This window comes from Thermobia domestica, chromosome 6, assembly GCF_964235325.1.
Source record: "Thermobia domestica chromosome 6, izTheDome1.hap1.1, whole genome shotgun sequence".
Taxonomy (NCBI): Eukaryota; Metazoa; Arthropoda; class Insecta; order Zygentoma; family Lepismatidae; genus Thermobia; species Thermobia domestica.
The window spans coordinates 128104215-128124536 of NC_137459.1; the positions used below are offsets into that span (position 1 = coordinate 128104215).

The 20322-nt window shown below is 38.5% G+C and overlaps 1 protein-coding gene and 1 long non-coding RNA gene across 5 annotated transcripts in view; both read left to right on the forward strand.

The window, feature by feature from the left end:
• The window catches only part of LOC145688197 (uncharacterized), a gene marked incomplete in the record, with an annotated part of 281034 nt that overhangs the window by 224450 nt on the left and 36262 nt on the right, over window positions 1-20322 (forward strand).
• LOC145688196 (adenosylhomocysteinase-like 1) overlaps window positions 1-20322 on the forward strand; it is a 230486-nt gene that overhangs the window by 580 nt on the left and 209584 nt on the right. For 2 of the 4 annotated variants that reach the window (XM_081762072.1, XM_081762071.1), the window contains exon 2: window positions 316-384. The exons of the other annotated variants lie outside the window; for them this stretch is intronic. In XM_081762072.1, coding sequence (XP_081618198.1) covers window positions 316-384 — 69 coding nt within the window. The remainder of the gene's footprint in view (window positions 1-315; window positions 385-20322) is intronic. 4 annotated transcript variants of the gene reach the window in all.

The window sequence follows — 20322 nt, forward strand, 5'->3', positions numbered from 1 at the left end:
ATTTTGGAATATTACTTACATGTCAGATTTTAAGAATCTTCAATTTGATAACTTCGCGTTTAGTGTATACAACACAATAAACAATAGGGAGTCGTGCTATCTGATTTTACTTACGAACACAATACAGTTTGTGTTTAATATGCTTTACACTAGCTATCGTGCTTGTTATACTAAAATATTTACACAGCTTTCTGGAAATATAAATAATACCAGTGTCTTTTTTGTAAGTTGCTCGAAACAATGAGGTTGTACTTATTTTTTCATCCACTTGAATCGTTACGCCCACTTCGGCTGTTATCATCCGTTGATTTCAAGGAAAAACAGCGACCAACAACTCCTGCAAGAAGTTACCTCAAACAAAGCAGAAACTCAGTAACTATTGAAGTAAGTGCAGTTTGCCACCAATGTTATTTTTATTCCTGGATGTTATAATCGTGTAATGTGTGGTTTTCTCACATGTCAATTGTTAAGTAATTCTCTTTGTTGTGAACCTTAGTTGTTTACTACCATCAGCCTGCTTTTCGTGTTCACAATACGTTGTAAAAGATAAAACGTGTGGTATAGTGTTATTTTTTAACCAGACTTCTTCAGTGAGATATCATGAATTGATATTATAGTAACTAAATTTGAATATTAGGCTTGAATGATCGGGGGTCTACGGCATTGGGTGACGATTGTGAGACTGGTCTGCTACGGGTTCGAATCCTGATTAGTGCGTGTCTTATGTATTATTGTCCTTTAACTATTCATTTCTTATTTTTAGCTTAAAAAGCATAACTACTGGACATAAGTGAAATATAAATAAATTAATGTATACCTGCAATATAAGCGCCGACTTTTAGATGTAGTGGGGGCGCGGTGGCTCAGTGGTAGAGCGTTCACCTCCGGTGCTTGGGGTCCCTGGTTCGATCCCAGCTCGCGCCGTGTGGACTTTGTGGTGGACAAACACCGTGCTCGTGGGTTTCCTCGGGGTTATCCCGTTTCCTCCCACTTTCTTCATTCCACCATATCACTCATCTTTCACCATCACCGTCTCCTTAATCTAACCGGCATAACCGTGGGACGTAAAACTTAAAGATTTCATTTCATTTTTTTTAGATTTAGTGTTAACACTGCAGTGGCCGCGTAGTCTACTGGAACGGCATTAGTCGCGTGAAGGACAATAGTCCTCCATTTAAAATTTAACATATTTTACTGTAATTTTTTATACACTTAACGTTTATTGGGTATGAACTCCATTCCAACGGATTATTTAACTACTTTTAAGTGAAATAGAATCTATTTAGGTAATAGAAAGTAATAGCCTAAATTGTAATAACAGAATTTAGGATCTACTGAAAGGGTAAAAAAAAAAAAATGTCTGGAGGTCTATTGTCCTCCACATGACTACTACAGTGTTAATCCAGGATAATATTTTAAATGATTGTTAGAATTTGTGGAAAATAGCTGAGTAAAATGGAAAATAAATCAAGATGTTAGAATAGTAGAGGAGAAACTAACAATTTTGGAGGTAATTGAAAAGTGAAAAGGAAGCTAGTTAAGGTACTATTTGGAAATAAATGATGGTGTAAGGAAAAGGAGGGAGGGAAGAAAAATTGCGGTTATTAGTATTAAAACTATAATCTCTGCAAGGCGAAAAAGCTACTTAAAAACTTTAGTCACGGGTGTCGTTAAAGGGGGGATCCGGGAGACGCGCCCCCCCCCAGATTTGAGTCAAATGTATTTAAAGAAACTATACTACTTTGTATATATAATTTTTGTCGGAAACAGGATTTTTATTCATCCAACCCCTCCCCTTCAGTTTTAAAAAGCTAACGGCGCCAGTGGTTTAGTGCCTAAGAGTAAGTCCATAAATGTGGAAAAAGCATAAAAAAATTATAGGAAAAAAATAGTTGTATTAGTTATTTTTCATAAAATTCGTACTAACAAGAGTGTAATATGGTATTTTCAAGTGTGTATTTTCTAGCTGCGGGTTGTTGGTACTATTTTGAGTGGAGGCATGCTGACGTCAGATATTATGATATAATGAAGAAATTAATTCCCAGCTCGCGCCGTGTGAACTTTGTGGTGGACAAACATCGTACTCGTAGGTTTTCTCTGAGCTCTCCCGTTTCCTCCCACTTTCTTCTTTCCACTATTTCATTCATATCTCATCATCACCGTCTCCTTTAACCTAACCGGCATAATCGTGGGACGTAAAACTTAATTTCATTTCAGTTTTTAATTCCCAGTACTCAGCGACGGTAGTTGCATGTGACGGATGTGCCAATTCGATTATGAGTTGTATGACAACCTATGTTGGTGAAGGAAAACGTTATATTACGTTATGTGGAGCAGGAAAGATTATTAAAATTGAGTAGAAAATGTGACAAGTGTAGAAAAGCATGGAAAATAAAGAAATGAAGGAACAGTCAAATTTTGAAATGTGAATATTGTGTTCGTGTGAAATGTCATTGGCAAAAGTCGGCAGTAAAGGATACTTTTTTTTTTTCCGAAGGCACAAAGTTATCGATAGAGAAGGTACCTAACGTAGTGTTTTCAACAGCAGTCTCTTTCATGCGCATACCTACCATCGCTGATGCACTTGTGAGCTCCTTCGTGGTTAAGCGATAGCGTACGCGCTTTTGGCGTGGGAGATCCGGGTTCGGTTCCCTGCAGGAGATCATGTGGTTCGGATTCCACGTTAGTCAGTAGGTCAGCGTCTCATATAACCTCGCTGCTGAAAGGGGCGTTCAACTCAAAATCAACCCAACTGTTCGTGTCCCTACGGACGCACCACCTCGCAAGCGCTCTGGTGGCCCTGCCCTGACTGGTAGATAGCATTCGTGCTTTTTAGTGACCACCTAGCACAAATTGGTTTGAGTTTTTATACTGTAGTTTTTATGACATATTTCCCGACGCAGTGCGAAATGCGAAACGATATAGTCCTATTAAAGTGAATGTGCACCTATGAATTCTTAAACCTTTCTAAGCTAATGACAATTTCCTCAAATGACAAAAAATTCAAGTTTTTCAGCCTGAAAATACTTGACCTACTCTGCGGCACAAAGGCCTCTAAGAACTACAGTACATGAGAGGGAACGTTGGCTAAGAAAACCTCTCAACTGGAGGCGAAAGCATGTTTCACTAATGATAGAATGTCTACGATGGTGATAAAGAAGTGTGAATACATGAAATTTGTTAAGATCTGTCTCGTGATTGTATGGTTAGCATAGCTATATTTGGCACGGAGGACCGAATTCGATTCCCAGCGAGAGTTCAAGTGGTCCGGATCCCACATTAAGCTGTAGTTCCACGTCTCTTATAGCCTCGGTACTGAAAGGGATGCTGAACTAAAAAGTAAAATAAAATCCTTCAGAAATCCATGTAATACTAAGTATTGTACCTCCATGATCATGTAGTTTAGAGAAAAACGTGTCCATGTAATCGTAGTATTTCAATATTGTCGTGATTAAAGGCAGGCTCTATTATTATTAACCCCTTCGTCACGAAAGACACAGGTTCGATTCCTGCTGGACCTTTATGTGGATCGGAAACCACGCTAAACTGTAGGTCTGTTTGTCTCATATTGCCTCAATGCTGAAGGGGATGCTAACTTCCAAATCACCCAACCAATAATCAATCATCAAATGTTTTCATTGAAAAGAGTAATTACTACTAAAGATGTTATTTCTAGGATCGCGGTACTAGAAAGAAATGTTTGTCGTGTTAGTAACTTCTGTCATTTCATTAGTTCACAATAACAGTTACAAAGAAAATCTAAAGCCTGAAAAGCTGCAGTGTTGCTACCTGGGCTTGTAAAATTCATGTGCATCTTATTGAATTTTATAGCTTGTTGAGTTTGCTGTTTTTCTCTTCGTGTAGAAAATGTCCTCTTCATCACGCAATTTAACTGCAAATCTCTGTTTTTAGAAAGTTATAGGCGAAGTTTGTTACTGCGTTTTCTCTTGAGCAGCACATGTATAAATTGAGATTGAAATAAGTTATAGAACACATAAATACAAGAAGTGTTTATTAGACTTAAACTCAGTTTTGTTCATGTTTGCTTTTTAAAGACTTCATAGAGTAATAACTTTCGTAATATTTTACGGCTGTAAACTTTTCGTTATTATTCAGTAGGAATGAATGACTTAATCTGACGTATGCATGTTACATTGAATTTGTTTGAATTTGCAATTTTTTTAGAAGGGACATACAATTGTTTTCGATTCTCGGGCACTGTTCCAAATTCCACGAATTAAATCCTGAACAACTGATTCGATGCCGACAGCCGTTCTTAACGACATTAGTCTTGGCCAGTTGGCTGCGAGGCAAATCAAATGAAAGAGAGAAGGAGGTGGGGAACCGGCAACTCTCGCTTTCCTGTCACATTTCGCATAACGCAGATTTAGTAATTTAATGTTCATTATTTAATTAGGATTCTTACTTTATTTTTCTTTCCAACATGATTTTGAAAATCTAGAAGAGTCACACGTTACTTACGAGAATATAATATTTTTCGAATCTAAAACCTTAATAAGAACATTTATGATGATAAAATAAATATAAAATAAAGATTAAAAACTAAGATCCATATGATTGTCAGATGTTTTTTTTTTAATTGTAATTTTATAAGTTAAAAATACTGGCACTACTTTTTCACATATTCTTTTAAAAATCTATAAAAATATGTCTATTCCAATTTCTGTGTAGTTTTGTAATACCTTCAGACTACTATTTACTGAAATATCCACTGCTAGTTACAACAACGATCTTTTAACATTAGCATGTTACTAATTTTTTTTTCTTGTCTCGCTTAAATAGTTACTCGTTTCACGAATTTAAACTAAATTGTTCGACCAAAATGTTACTTTTTGATGAAAGTGGCGGTCAATATTTGTGTTTATTGATTCATTTTACTTGTTTATATGTATTATATAGTTAGGTAACAGTATGTTGGTCATTTTACACTGAAGCTTGTTAACAGTAATAGCAAAGAATAACATACTAATAGATTTCAGGATGAAATAGAGGCGAGGTGCTGTCTATTGTTGAGTGTGTTAGGTAAGAGTACCGTCAAAATTGATTTGAATGGCTCTCGCAACAATAAGATCTGAACAGATTAGCTATTTCAGAAAAATAACATTTTATAAATATTAGAAAATTATCCAGACAATTGTTAATATTATTTTTTGATTTGTTTTAGTACTTTAAAATATATGGAAAAGCCAGAAGGATATGTGTTGAGCGTTATTCTTCGGTAATCAAATTTATTACAGGTCACACAAATAATATTAGATTAATTTTGTTAGCAGTACGTATTGTTATCTTGATTCTGTGAGCTAATATTTCTTTTTAATTAAATTGCATTGGCAATTTCGCGGGTTCTGGTTTAAATTTCTAAAGTAACTTCATGATTTTTCTTTAAACACATGTCTGTTCTCTCCCCCCCCCCTCTCTCTCTCTCTCTCTCTCTCTCTCTCTCTCATTCTTTGTCTGTCATAAATGAATATACGTCGCCTACAGGTAAGTCGTTGAAAACAATGAGCGTAAAGTATTGAAGAACTTTGTAGGATAATCTATTGTTTTAATATTAGGAGTTAGTTAATTCAGTATGCTTTTCATGAGCAGCATTTCTTGTTCTACATTTTGCCGCAACGAAGACAAGGTCTGAGAAATCTGGGTCAAGCTCAGGGCCTTCATTACGTGCATTACGTGCTTGTACAATTTCCCCTATCACTATATTGTAGCCGCAGGATGCGGTTCCAAGGTTTTCTTATTTACAAGACACACCAAATGTAAGCAGAGATACAGTACTTTGTCACTTTACATAATCGAATTTTCTTTCTTTTGAACAGATTCTAGAGTTTGTATCATGAGTTGAGGAAGCTGTTTTGAATATTTTTATGCTCCTTTGAGTATGTTAGTTTCTTTATCTAAAATCGACTGAAACTTTTCTCGGTTGAAGAAACTGCAAGAGAAAGAATTATTTTGTATGGCAACTGCCTTTATAAGGCGTCTGTATGATGAGGAAGATGTAAGGATTTAACGTCAGCTCTCAATTAAAAGAGAGCAATATTCAAATCAAATGCAAAACTCTGCGAAAATTTGTTTGGGCCAGAGGTGACCACATTGACCTAACCTCACGCTTACACTCATTTCGATCTCACGCTCACTCAACCTCATGCTCACAAACTCATTTCGACCTCACGCTCACATAACCAGTCTGACCTCACACTCATTCAACCTTACGCTCACCTCACTAGTCTGACCTCACGCTCACTTCGTGAGGTTGAGGTCGAGTGAGCGTGAGTTCCGAACTCGTGAGCGCCGATTTCGTAAGTCTCTCTCCGCTAGCTTATTGGCTAGCACGCGCACCTTTGGTGCACAGGGTCGTGGGTAGAACGTGGGATATTTCGATATATCGATCGATAGTTTGAAATGCCGGGATTTTTCGATGTCTATTTTTCTATAGTTTTCAGTATTTGGATAGTTTTCGATGTTTTCTTGTTTTCAATATCAAGGTATACCGATAACACTTTCTCAACATAACGAAAACTTCATATAACACGACCTAGACTTTCAATACTTCAACGTTCTGTGTTTCACAGAATTACTACCTAATACAACCAAATATGACAAACACAACGTCGATTTATCAGGATCACCCAAGTGGGATTTACAATATTGTAATATTAGTTTGTACGCCCGTACGACTTTTGCTTCACACGCGAACTACTAAATGCAAGTGAATTATTGAATGCCGTCTCCTGGGATCGATAGCTAAAATAATTATTTCGAAAAGTTCGTTAATGAAGATGGTTTACCCATGGGTAGAGGTAGAAATTAGCCATTTTCGGTTTAACATTGATTACTATAGAGCAAAAACAGTAACATGTTGCGAGACATGGTTTCTTGCAATTGTTCCTGCGTCCCAAGAAGACCTTTCGTCTCCATGTTGAACAATGTACTAAAATCGGAAGTGATATAAATTTACTACAACTTCCAGTCTCAGTATTGATCTACATAGATCAAAAACTATATTTAAAAACAAGATAGTGAGTTTTAAGAATCGATTTAGTTTTCGATCTAAATTCAAGAAAAGTTCTCACATTCACTCTTAACCTTCTATTCAAACTGAAAATTTCAGAAATCATGCACGTCCTGTTCTAATTTTGATCACTATAAAGTAAAAACTGCAATAGAGATAAGCGTGTTTTTTTGCAATTAATTAAACATTTCAAGAATACCTTTAGTTACCATCCTTATCTTTCCACCGAAATCAGAAATGATAGAAGTGCATTACAACTTGCGGATTCAATACATATTGCGAAAAAGGTAAGAACTAGCGAGAAGTAGGTTTTAGAATCTGGTTAGGCATCTAAGAGTAGTAATCATCTCTCGTAACCCACCATTCTAAATGAAATCTTTGAATTTAATGTCCCGCGGTTACGCCAAAGGGGACGGTGATGATGAAATAATGGATGAAATAGTGGAATGAATAAAGTAAGAGGAAACGGGATAACACCGAGAAAACCCACGCACACGGTGTTTGTCCACCAAAAAGTCCAGTTGGCGGGGGCAGGGATCGAACCCGGGTCCGTACGCACCAGTGGTGAACGCTCTACCACTGAGCTACCGCGGGAGGAAATTGCGCCCAAGTAGTGGAGAGATGGGATCCCCTCGGCCGAGGGCGGGGGAGGGCTGCAATTCATATGTGGTTAACTGCTAGCCCAAGATTCAAGATTCCCCTCACTCCTAGAAAATTCATAAATAACACACTGACAGCCTACAAAATCCCTATTAAACAATGACAAACGAAATCACAAGAAAAGATATAGTTAAAGGGACAAAGGAAAATATTGAAACCAGTTTTGGTGGTAATGTATCTTTAAAAATGTAGGTAAATACAAAACAATTAAATTTAATCGGTTATTTTATGATACTAAATGATGAATATCCTTGACCGGATTTCGAGGACAAATACTCTACTGTGCTGCACCAGTGTGCCTGACAAAACATCAAGACATTCCATGATTATTTTCTACTTGCTTCTAAGAAATACCTGATGACAAAGAAACTAAAATTTCTATCCCAAGTTGGCCAATAAATAAAAAAAAAAGTTGCGGACTGAAGATACTCTCTGCTTACCTATGGTCGTTTCACAGCAGGTATTATCTTCAGATAGAGAAAAAGAATCTTTTGTGTAGAGAACAAAATATCTACAGTCTTTTCGAATTACAATATATAAGTACTTCTGCCTGCTATTGGAAGAACCAGGTGCCTACTTTGATTCAACCTCACGCTCACATAACCAGTCTGACTTCACGCTCACATCACTAGTCTGATCTCACGCTCACTTCGTGACATTGAGGTCGAGTGAGCGTGAGTTCCGAACTCGTGAGCTCCGACCTCATGAGTTTGGACACCTTTGATTTGGCCTTATTTCCAATATTACGAAGAAGGTTCAGTATATTGACAACGTTGGATTCTTTGTTCTTAATAACCTGAATGAAATACGTAGGCTTTGGCTTCAGAGCACTTTAGGTTGGACAAAAAAAAATCTAAAACGTTTGCAAAAGTGTGAAAATCATACCTAGTATGGTGTAGGGCCTCCTTTTGCGTCCAAACCAGCTTGGATCCGACATGGAATGGACGTATACAGTTCCTGAATCGTGGTGTGTGGAATTTTGTACCATTGCTCCTCCAAAACATGCTCCAGTTCCTTAAGGGGGGCTGGTGGAGGGTAATGAGACCGAACACGCCTTTCTAACTCAGACCACAATGGTTGAATGATGTTCAGATCTGGTGATTGTGGGACCCAGGGGAGGTGTGATAGCTTCTGGTCATGCTCCTCAAACCATGATTTCACCGTTTTTGCAGCATGACAGGGTGCCAAATCATCTTGGTAGATGTCATCACCATTACGGAACAATATTTGAGCCATGGGTGGGAACCTGGTCTTCCCAAAATGGCTTAATACGCCTTAGCATTCATCATTCCGTGCAGGGCTATGACGGGACCTGGGGAAAACCACGATATCACTGCCCATACTGTACCAGAATCACCTCCATGCTTTACAGTTGGGAGCAGACAGTCTGTATTATAGGCCTGCGACGGTGTTCTTCATACGTAAACACGACCGGTTGTTGGAAACAAGGTGAAGGTCGATTCATCGGACCACATTACGTGTTTCCACTGCTCATGAGTCGACGCCTTGTGGTCCTTGCACCACTAGATACGCCTCTTCGCATTTACTGCTGTGACCAGGGGTTTGGCGATAGCGGCCCTGCCATGAATTTTCATTTTATGAAGTTTCCGTCGCACTGTTTTCCATGAAACCGGGTTCTGTAGGTCGGAATTGAGTTCAGACGTAATTTTCATTGCAGTGGTCTTCTTTTTAGCTGCTACAATCTGTTTTAATGCCCCCCGGTCCCCAATCGGACAGGATTGTCTTTCGACCACTGTTGTGCTTTGCAGACGTTTGCCCATGAATTGTGTATGCCCTCATGACATTGGACACAGTGCCTTTCGATACCCCACAATGTTCGCCGACGTCGCCACTGAAGTTCCAACCGGACGGGCACCAACGATCATGCCTCTTTGGAAATCTGTCAGGTCGCACATTTTACCACACCACTTTCACACCACGACACTCACAGGTGAACTGGTTACTGCTGACGGAAGAGGAAGGTCCACATGACACATTGAAAACAAAAAACGATCGGCAACCGCAACACGTGTTGTACAGTGGAGGGCCAAATTTACATGTCCTGTACGAAGTGTTTTTAGATTTTTTGTTTACCCCTATATATATATATATATATATATATATATATATATATATATATATATATATATATAAGAGAGAGAGAGAGAGAGAGAGAGAGAGAGAGAAAGGTAACAAAGAAAGTTCTATAACTTTTTGTGGAGGTCCGTGTTCAATTGGCCCTCACACCGTGACTTGAATGTAAATACAGGTAAGACGAAAGCCGTTGTTGTTGTGGGCATATCCAACATACTACCTGGTTGTAGCAGTTCATTTACGCCGTGAACTAATGTAAGGACAGAGTGAACCTCCACAGAGCGCCAGAAGGACGTGTATGCTGTACGAGTTTAAACTGGAGTCAAATGCCGGTGCAGCGGGGCAGAAGATATGCTAGGCTGTTTGGTAAGGGTATCATGACTACGCGGACAGTGCAGTGGTGGTTTAACAAGTTTGAGGACGGTGGCGAAACACAAGACGCACCACGTGCCGGAAGACCAACACATGACAAAATGAAGATCTTCAGGCTTCACTTGAGGCGAACAGTGGCCAGACATATGAGGAACTGGGACTACAATTCAGTATAAGTGGAGAAACCATTTGGCAGCACCTTCATCAACTTGGGAAGCTCTACAAGTTGGGTCGATGGGTCCCACATGATTTGACTAAGACAACGCGAGCAGGCACCTGTGTTTCTTTGCTGCCTCGTGTGAGAAAGAAGCCATTTCTGGACAGGGTGTTGACATTTGATGAGAAGTGGGTCCTGTACGAAGCTCCATGGCGCCATCATCATTGGTTAGTATCCCATGAACCGGTTCCGAAACAGCCGAAACCAGCACTGCATCCGAAGAAGGTCCTCCTGCGTGTTTGGTGGATGGCTCGTGGCATTGTGTATCGGGAACTACTAGCAGCTTGTGAGCAGTTGAGCCGTGTTCAAGAAAAGCGAAAACTCTGGAGGTAGCACTTCTGAATCATAAATGGTTCCTATTGTTATAGGACAAAGCTAAGCCCCTCGTGGCTACCATTCTGCTCCTTGGATGGGAAACATTATTGCATCCGCCACACTCCCCGAATATTGCACCGTCCGATTATCACCTGTTCTATTCCTTGGACAAATACCTTAGAGGACGCCAGTTCAAATCCCTAGTAGAGGTGTAAAATGCACTTGATACCTTCTTCGTTTCACGGCCCACGAAGTTCTACCGCGATGGAATCCATGGCTTTCCAGAACTGTAGCAGAAGATCGTCGATGCTGATGGGGATTGTTTTTGATCTTCCAGGTATGTCTTAGGTGACATATCGATGTTGGAAGGTTGTGGGTAAGAAAGCGACAGAACTTTCTTGGTTACCTTTATACTTTGTCATATTTGGTTTTCACACTTACGTGTACTCCTTATGTTTAATTAAAACTATGTGAGTGTTCTCATATTCTCTTGAATAATATATATTCACGTAGCAGCATGAATTAAATTCTTCGAGCTCAAATGATTCCCAAGTAACCTGTTAGCTAGCAGAATATTCTATTGAATCTGTGATTATGGGTTCAGGTCTCGTTTGTTGTCAACCTCCGGCTGTCTTTTCGTTACTGTCTAGACACTAAACTATATAAAATCAAACCAAATGAAAGAACATACCAGTTTTAATTGTATGCAATCCTTGTGTAGATAACCCAGATAAAGAAGATGAAGAACACACTTAATTTGGGGCAACTCAATATACAGTACATCTTTGCTTTTTATTATACGATTACATACATAAAATAATTGTTATAATGGGAAAACTAAAGAAACTCAGTTATTCCAGAAAAGCTGAACAGGGACCCGAGTAGAACATTGTGTTTATTTATTCTTTCGTCCTTTTATTGAATGTCATACCGAAAGCTGTTTAAGATATCAGGTTCCTCTTTATGTCATTTTTAAAACGAGTAAGGAATCGAGCAAGCGCGCGAGAACACTTGAGGTCAAGTCCACCGAGAGAGATTCATCCTCGTTAACGTCAAACACCGCCTGCTTCACCGTAGGACTGTTAGTTAATTTTTCCCTACCTTCCCTTTTCTTCTACCTGGAAGTCAAAAACAAAATCCCTTCCAAATTACTAGCAGGAAATCCTTTAAACTTATAGTTTCCCGATGAAGTGTGAACAAAAAACAAATACTGCAATACTTAAAGAATATATTCTCATAATAATTGCATTGTTGAAAATCTGATATAGATACGTGTCTAAGTAAGATCTCCAATTAAAGGAGTGTTTTGTGAAATTTTATTCCAGAAAATGATACTGACATGTTCGAAATTATTACCCTTAAATATGAAAATGGGGTTTGTGATATGTCCAGTAATTAGATAGAACCTAGAGATATAGGAACAGTTATGCTTCAATAAATTCTTACTTTCATTTGATGTAATTCTATATTATAAAGGCTAATTAAGATCATATATTTGGTAGGCGTAAAGACCATGAGGTACGGGCTTTTATACTGTCCGAAGGCATTATTCAGATATTATTTAATTGAGGAAGAGTACGGTAAGCTTTAACGTAGATAACCTCGTCGTGCATCGACAATGACTGTCCGATTATCGAGGGTGAGGGCTTTGGCCCTTACTCTACTTAGCAGCTTTTTACAGCTAGTCTCTCCAGGTAGTTCCCTCTCGTAATTTGTTTATTCTTACCGTTTATATTTTGAAATTACTTTGTCAGTAATCAAGCTAACACCAGTGTTAATGCAAGTTTTGAAACCTAATTTTATTGATTAAAATTCACTCCATTTGTATTACCAGAAACACACTTCATATTCCAACTCTGTTTTGATGATTTTTTTTCTATAGTTGATATTCTTTCCTGGATTTTTACCATAAAGACCAATTTTCTAGACAGTATAATTTCTCATTTTTATGTATTTATTACAACAATGATATCTGCGGAATAGTGAGAATAAAGGGGGAAGGGGGTCCTTTGGACAGTTGTGTACGCAAATACGATAAACTGACCGGATATAAGCAGTACAAAATTCTAATTCATTTTACTATAACATCCATGAACATCATGTGAAACTCAGTCTCTGTGAAGACTGCTTGTGTCACGTTGTTTTCTGTAGAAGAATTATTGATCTACACGTCGCCATCAAGAGCGGTGCATTTATCCGCATATCTGCACACAAGGGAAGTTCTCCTCACGCATGAAGAAAGCTGATGGAAACTTAAATTCTCGCTTACTGATTCATGTTGCTCAGTGAGCTACAAAAACACACTGTCCCTCTAATGAAGCTTCAACTCTTCCTATGGAAACAATTCCACAGCTGGTGTAACTAGTACGCTACATATGTAATACATTACTTTAAATTACAATAATTTAAGATAACATTGAATTTTAACCAAATGTTTATTTTTCCTGTAAGCGAATGTTTTTGCGGAACTAGTAGAAATAGCGAATAAAGTTCCTTGCATACTCGAGGTCCCATATTCGATTCCGCGAGTGAAGTAGTAGTCTATTTCATGAGTCTCACGAGATAAGTACAGTGATAGTATCGTGCTTTGACTTAAAACCAAAATTTCATTGTTAGTCCATCCACCACAGTTTAAAAAAATAGTATCTTAAACTAGGACAGAATAATTTTCAGTGTCAATGTAGTTTGCACAATATAGTCACTAATAACAAGGATTTTCACAAAATGTTACTTTGTACGATGGATTAACGAAAATAGCAACACCGCTACCTTTGAACACGTTCACCAAAACAGGGAGCAAAATTTCAGTCAGACGCACTCGCCAATTCAAAAATGATGGTCGCAGTATCTCTCACGTACAAATTATGAGAGCCCCCCCCCCCCCTTTGGTTTGACAAAGAAAGACTTCACATTCCGTGTTTTCTCTCACTCGGTAACAATTATTTTCGTGCGAAACAAACTGCGTAGCCCTGTGAGTTTAAGAAGAAACCATTCCTACTGAACACTGGTCGTCAGCTCTAAATTTCTAGTCGCCAATGGGGACCTAGGGACCGGAAATTTTGCGTCCTGTTTCAAAAAAGAAAGGAAAAAAGTATATATTAGTTTTATTCATTCCTTGTATTTCATTAAGTAAACTTAAAGAATTGTGTTGCCTACAATGAAGTAGTATAATATGTATTAACACCCATATGTATTTGTATATGGGCTTTCAGTGAGTAAATCCGAGGATATTTGTTCAGTCACTTTCAAGAAAGAAACTAATTCCAATATTTTTAATGAAGCTCATACTCTTAGTCTCACATAAATTTACAGCAAATATTCTCGTTCATTTAAAGCCCTTCGTTACAGATGTGAGTATACACTTTTTTAAACGTAAAAGTAACACAGTAACAGTAAGGTTTTGAACACGGTTGCTTCACACATTCTAATTTGTTATAAATAAAAGTATAGGACTTACTGAAAAGAAAATTCAGTTTTTATGCATTATATCTCGACTAATACATCATAACTTTCCTCTGATAGAACAGAATCGCCACTTCTGCAATAAAACTAAAAGGAAAATCCTTTTTGATTGATACTTCGAAGAATTGGAACCAAATCCAGTGAGATAACGAGGACGTCCTAACTGATGAAGAAAATTAATACTTGCATTTTTGAACATTATGATAGTTATTTACATTTTAAATGCCGGTTGCTGAGTCTCTCTCTCTCTCTATTCCATTAAAAAAAATAAACAATTAGTTCTGCTTATTCAACCCTTGTTCTGTAGTAGTTCAAGATGTTCCAGATTTAGTGCCTTTAAGTAATACTTTAAGAAAGAGGTGAAAGTCACACACTGTTCCAATTCTGACATAGGGGTGGGGTTAGCTCTTCGACGAGTATCCATTTTTTATATACCAAGGCGTTCTACGTGGAGACTTGTCATAAAGGATGAGGACACGAGCGGCAACGATCCTTCAATGGCGATATCTTAGAATATTTCAGCTAATAGTCAAATCTGCTAATAGTCACTCTCTACTACAGCAAACAGTAAATTAACACCACACCTTTACACTATACTGGCCCTGCAGAAGATTGAGCACATTATCTCTACATAGGACGTAAACTTTATTTCCGATATTTGCATTTTGTGGGCCCAATTGGCAAGACTTGATCATAGACACTAACGTTATTGCATATTTTTTTTGTTTTACTTGATCTAATATCCACAATGCCACCTTACGCACTGTCATTTATTGGTTGTTAGGCAAGGCCATTTTCTTTTGATTGCTTCCAGAGGCTACCCCGACAGGCTCCACCTTTTCTCACTGTCACGTCACAAAATTTGACTGTTGTATGTGAATCGCAGTCTTCATAATATTGTGCATACGGTCATAATCTTCTGTGGAGGTAAACGCTTAGTCACTGCACGGTACATGAATTTCAGTTTTTTCCAACCCTCGTGGGTTTCCTTAAACACCAGTAAACAATGAGAAACCAGTAAATCTAAAATTTTAAAACAATAATGTACTGTACTGTAGTGTTCAAAAATTCCAAAATTTCGGATAAGTCACAGTGGAATCATAGTCAAAAACTCGATCTTTTCATTTTAATAGCAGTTTGCAGCCATTCCAAAGGCTATTGTTGATCCCTGTCTCATTGAGCTTTCTGAAAGCCAAGTATAACACTAATGCAGATGAAACCAGATGCTCTGGGGGTATGAAATAATACTTGTGATACTCCTACAAAAGCTGGTGTTATATTCAAAGTTCCGAAGTTTCACTAATATGTCGAGTAGGGAAAAGTAGATTTTGACCAACCATGTCATTTTCTTGACTCAAAAGGAATTGAGAATTATGGAAGAAATTAAATGGGACTAAACATTTAGTATAATGCTCTGCTGCTAAGCTGTTGAAATTTTTAGTTTACATAAGTTAAAAATCACTTGTTGAATCTATAAAATGACAAAGTGTATTGCGAAAAGAGTCACGAACTGCATCAGCGATTTCAGCCCTAGACGGTACACCATGAAACTTGACCTCAGAACCCAGCCTTCGAGAAGTGAGTACTCGTAACAAGGAGGCAGTGTGTCCATTTATCCAAAAACGTCCGTCTGTGAATAACTGTAACTCCTAATAGTTAACATACTCCACTCCACTACTTGACTGCCTCCTGATGTCAATAGATGGCGCTAGCGTGTAAGCAATTTGCAAATTTAAAGGTGTTTTGACGATTCAATTGCAGCTTAAAACTGTATTTTCAGTTTATGTCAAAGGCCATAACCATCTTAGACTCGAGTTATACAATAGTACGAAACCTTAAATGTAGTCTTCAGTTGACGGAGTTGTTGGGAAGAAGAAATTTGATACATAGAACATGAAGACTCTAAACACTACCGCTGTTACATATCTAGCGTCAGTTTGGAGCTGAGGAGGTTCCAGAACTTGGAACGAAAAATATACTGCAAAATAAAATGCATTGTGTAACAACGAACAAGTTAATTCGCTGTTAATTTTTAAATTTTGTTCCGTCTCAGAAGTTTGTTTTACTAGCTAGAAGCGGATTTGATTAATCGTCATGAAAGCATTTTCTTCTAAGCCTGTTTCCCAGTTACTGGGGTCGGCTTTCCGGATCACTATCCTCCGCCTGCTTCTATCTTGTATCCACTGTGACACCACACTGCACCATATTCTCCTTAACACAGTCCCTTCACTTCTTTGGCCGACGTTGAGTTAGTTTTCCATTTAGTCACATAGCATCTACTCGGAGAGCTACGTATTTCAAAGGTCTTCTTTTTACATGCCCAAACCATCGAAGTCTACTTTCTTGCAGTTTTTCTACTGCTGGTCTCACCTTTAATGTTCCTCGGATCATTTCATTATTTACTCCACACATCCACCACAGCATCTTCGTCCCGCAATATGCATTTTCTGTTCTTTCTTCTTCGTTGTCCAACATTCTGCTCCATATAATATGGCAGGTCTCATTATTGTCTTGTAAACTTTTCCTTTAAGGAATATTGGTACCGTACGGCACATGCTTCTCTCCATTTTCTCCAATTGCTGCTACTTATAGTTTCTTCTATTCCTTCAATATCGATCCCAAATATTTAAATTTCCTCGTCATTTCCAGCTCTTCTTAGTCCGATCGTTTTATTGTCTTCTCGATTACATTTTTCCTGAAAGGGCAATATAAATATTCTATCTTGGCTTTACTAATTCTAAGTCCTTTGTTCCAATGCTCCTTTCAAAGTCTCGCAGTGCTACCTTGGTCTCAGCAGTACGTCATTGTACCCAAATAGCATATTTCAAGTATCTAACTCTTGGACATCCTTTAAGCTCGTCCACCACAATTGTAAAAAGATATGGATTCTGAGACTAGATCACTGATGAAGTCAAATCTTAACTGTGAATTCCTCTATTTTACACGCTCTCGCCACGCTTGTACTATATCAATCATACATATCTTGAATAATACAGATGTATGTGTTCGGAATATTTTTTTTCTTCAGTGCCCGCCAAACAAGATTCCATGACACTCGATCATATGCTTTTTCTAGGTCGATGGAAACTATGTTGTTATTCTCTGTATTTTTACATTGGCACCATAAGTGCAAATATTACGTCGGTTGTCGACCGTCCTAGCATGAAACTAAATTGGCTCTCTCTTATTTCAATCTCTTCCCACAATCTTGCTTCTATCACTCTCTCCCAGATCTTTGTTGCATGGCTCATAAGTTTTATTCCCCTGTAGTTGCCACATTCATACACATCTTTGTTTTTAAAGACCAGCACAACGTAGCTGCTTCTTCATTCTATTGGAAAATTTCCCGTTTCCAATATCTTAGAAAGTCGAGTTAACCACTACACTACTTCTTTGGTAAACTTTTTCATGCTTTGATAGGGATATCATTCGGTCCTGGGGCTTTACCACTTTTAATCTTTTCCGTGATATTTTCTACCTCTAGCATGGTCACAGGCGGAACCAGTCCCTGATTCGTGGGTAGATTTTCGCAAGTTTCCCTCGGTTTTTCTTCACTGAGAAGTTTCTGAACATACTCCTTCCTAAGTAAACTTTGTGGTGGACAAACACAGTATGCGTGGTAGTGTTGCCACGAGACGAGACGAGACGAGACTTCAGGCTGTCTCGTCTCGTCTCGTGCAAAGCATGTCCCGTCTCGTGTCTCGTCTCGAAAAAATGTGCTCGTCCCGTCTCGTGTCTCGTCTCGAGAGGCTCTGTCCCGTCCCGTCTCGTCTCGTTTGTCTCGTTTTGTCTCGTCTTGTCTCGTAAAAAATATAGCAGCATACCATGGGAACGAAAGTAAAATGTAGCAGACTGCACTATGCTAATCAAGATACAACTAAGTTACAAGTATTACCCAGACCACACAAGACAAGAAATGTCACGGTAGCTACACCGTGAAGCCTTCACCTCTAGTGTATGTGGTAGTCGGTTCGATCTCGGTTAGTGCCATGTCAGCGTTGTGATGGACAAACATTGAATGTGTGTGGGGACCGCGGGGGCTCAGTGGTAGAGCGTTCACCTCTGATGGTTGGGGTGTCGGGTTCGATCCCAGCCCCGCCAAGTCAACTTTGTGGTGGACAAACACCGTGTGCGTGGTTTTTCTCGGGATTCTCCCGTTTCCTCCCACTTTCTTCATTCCAAAATTTCATTCATTACTCATCATCACTGTCTCCTTTAGCCTAACCGGCATAAGCGTGGGACGTAAAACTCAAAGATCTCATTTCATTTCATTTCGTTTCTCGAATGTGTGTTTTCTCGAAGTTGCCTAGTATCCTACCACTTTCTTCATTCCACTAATTTCCCCATCATCATCCATTCGGCCAAAGTTGCCTAAAGGTCTTAAAAATAAATTCAAATAAGCTCACAAGGCAAGGACAAATAGTTTACAAGATAATATATCTCTGCTGTTAGTTGTCTGAGGCTTCTTGACCCTGGCTTTTTTTTTTTTTTTACCATTCTGAAACATTGAAATTTGTTTCACCAGTTTCAATACACGAACATACAGCAAATTGCTCATAAGTACGTCGAAGATGAAGACGACACATGTCAAATAATGTTTACACGACAAGGAAAGTTCGATGTAAAGGTGTCACTATCCCCGACACTATCGTATACTATCAGCCCACTTGCGTTATAGTATATATATATATATATATATATATATATATATATATATATATATATATATAGAGAGAGAGAGAGAGAGAGAGAGATGGAAATATGTGTGTACACTTTGATTTCATATATTCCAGCCTTTAGGTTTCACAGTGTTAACCCATAACAATCCAAAAACTACTTTCCATTTTAGCATAACCTCTACTTAAAGTGCCATAGTAATGGGAGCTGAACTACACATCGGACGAAAGAATGCTTGTGGCCAGTCTTCACCTCCATGGTTCAAATCTGTTCCCATAACCGCGGGGTGTGTGCTACTATGTGGTGGTTGCCCCGTTTGTGTAACAAACTCATGACAGTACACCCACATTAGCTAGTGGCTAAAAAATAAAAGTTGATTTTTGGTTCGCCATTTTGGATTAAAGTTTCTTATATTGTCGTGATCTATTCGCAATCATACAACGCACCTCTTCATACCAAGCCGAGCGGTCTGCGGCGATAGACCATGGCTTGAAGGCCCCGGGTTGAGTCCTGGAAGGGTCATGTGTATGGATTTTATCAGCATTTGTTTTTTCGTATTGTGTCAGGGGGCAAAATCGTACGGGATAAAAGGATTTCAGTCTGAAAAAATTGGAGAGAATATCCTCCCCAGGATACTTTCATGGGAGTACGGAATCCGTAAAAATATAGGATATACATTTCATAGCAGATTTAAAAATATGGTTTGGGTACCCTATTTCTTTTCTGTTAATTATGTTCTCCAATGTTCGAATTTTGATCATTCTCATGATATTTTCTGCTTTCAACGGAGTTCCATGAATATTATACCAAATGTTCTTTAAACTTATGAAGTTCGAGAGGTTTTATATGCCTGTAAGAAACAATTTCTGAAGATAATTCAGGTCCTAATGATTATTATTCACTAGGAAAGGGAAGTACTCCCCTCCTCTCAAAATGGAAGTAGAGGACAATTTCGCACTCTGGTCAGATCAAACATTTCCGCGTAACAAAACGAAGGTCCCCCTGTAAAACCTCTTCACCTAAAGTGTTATTGTTAGTATCATAAATTTGCTGAAAGCAAACAATTTGAAGGGTTTTTCGATAATATCTTTGCTTTCTTTGTCCTTCGCCTCCAAACGAAGAGGTGAATTTTACAACATGACTGCTGTATAGTAAGAGAGCGATTGGTAAAATGGTAAAAGTATGTTTTATGTGTATGTGTGTGTGTGAGAGAGAGAGAGAGAGAGAAGACAAAATTTTAGTTGCAAGATGACATACTTCAATTGCCGTTTTCGGTTCATATAGCAAAAAGAATACCGCCACCAGAGAATAAAGTCAAGTGTGGTCTGTTCTGTTATCTTCCACCATCTCAGCCAGAACTTTCAACTACAGCCTATAATGAGTGTAGACCTTACCCAGTTTTCAAATTGAATAGATGGTGGTGGTAGTTCGGTTTCTTGACCTTGTAAAAATCTTCCCTGTCTTTGATTTTATTTGTCATCATTCCAGCCAGAAA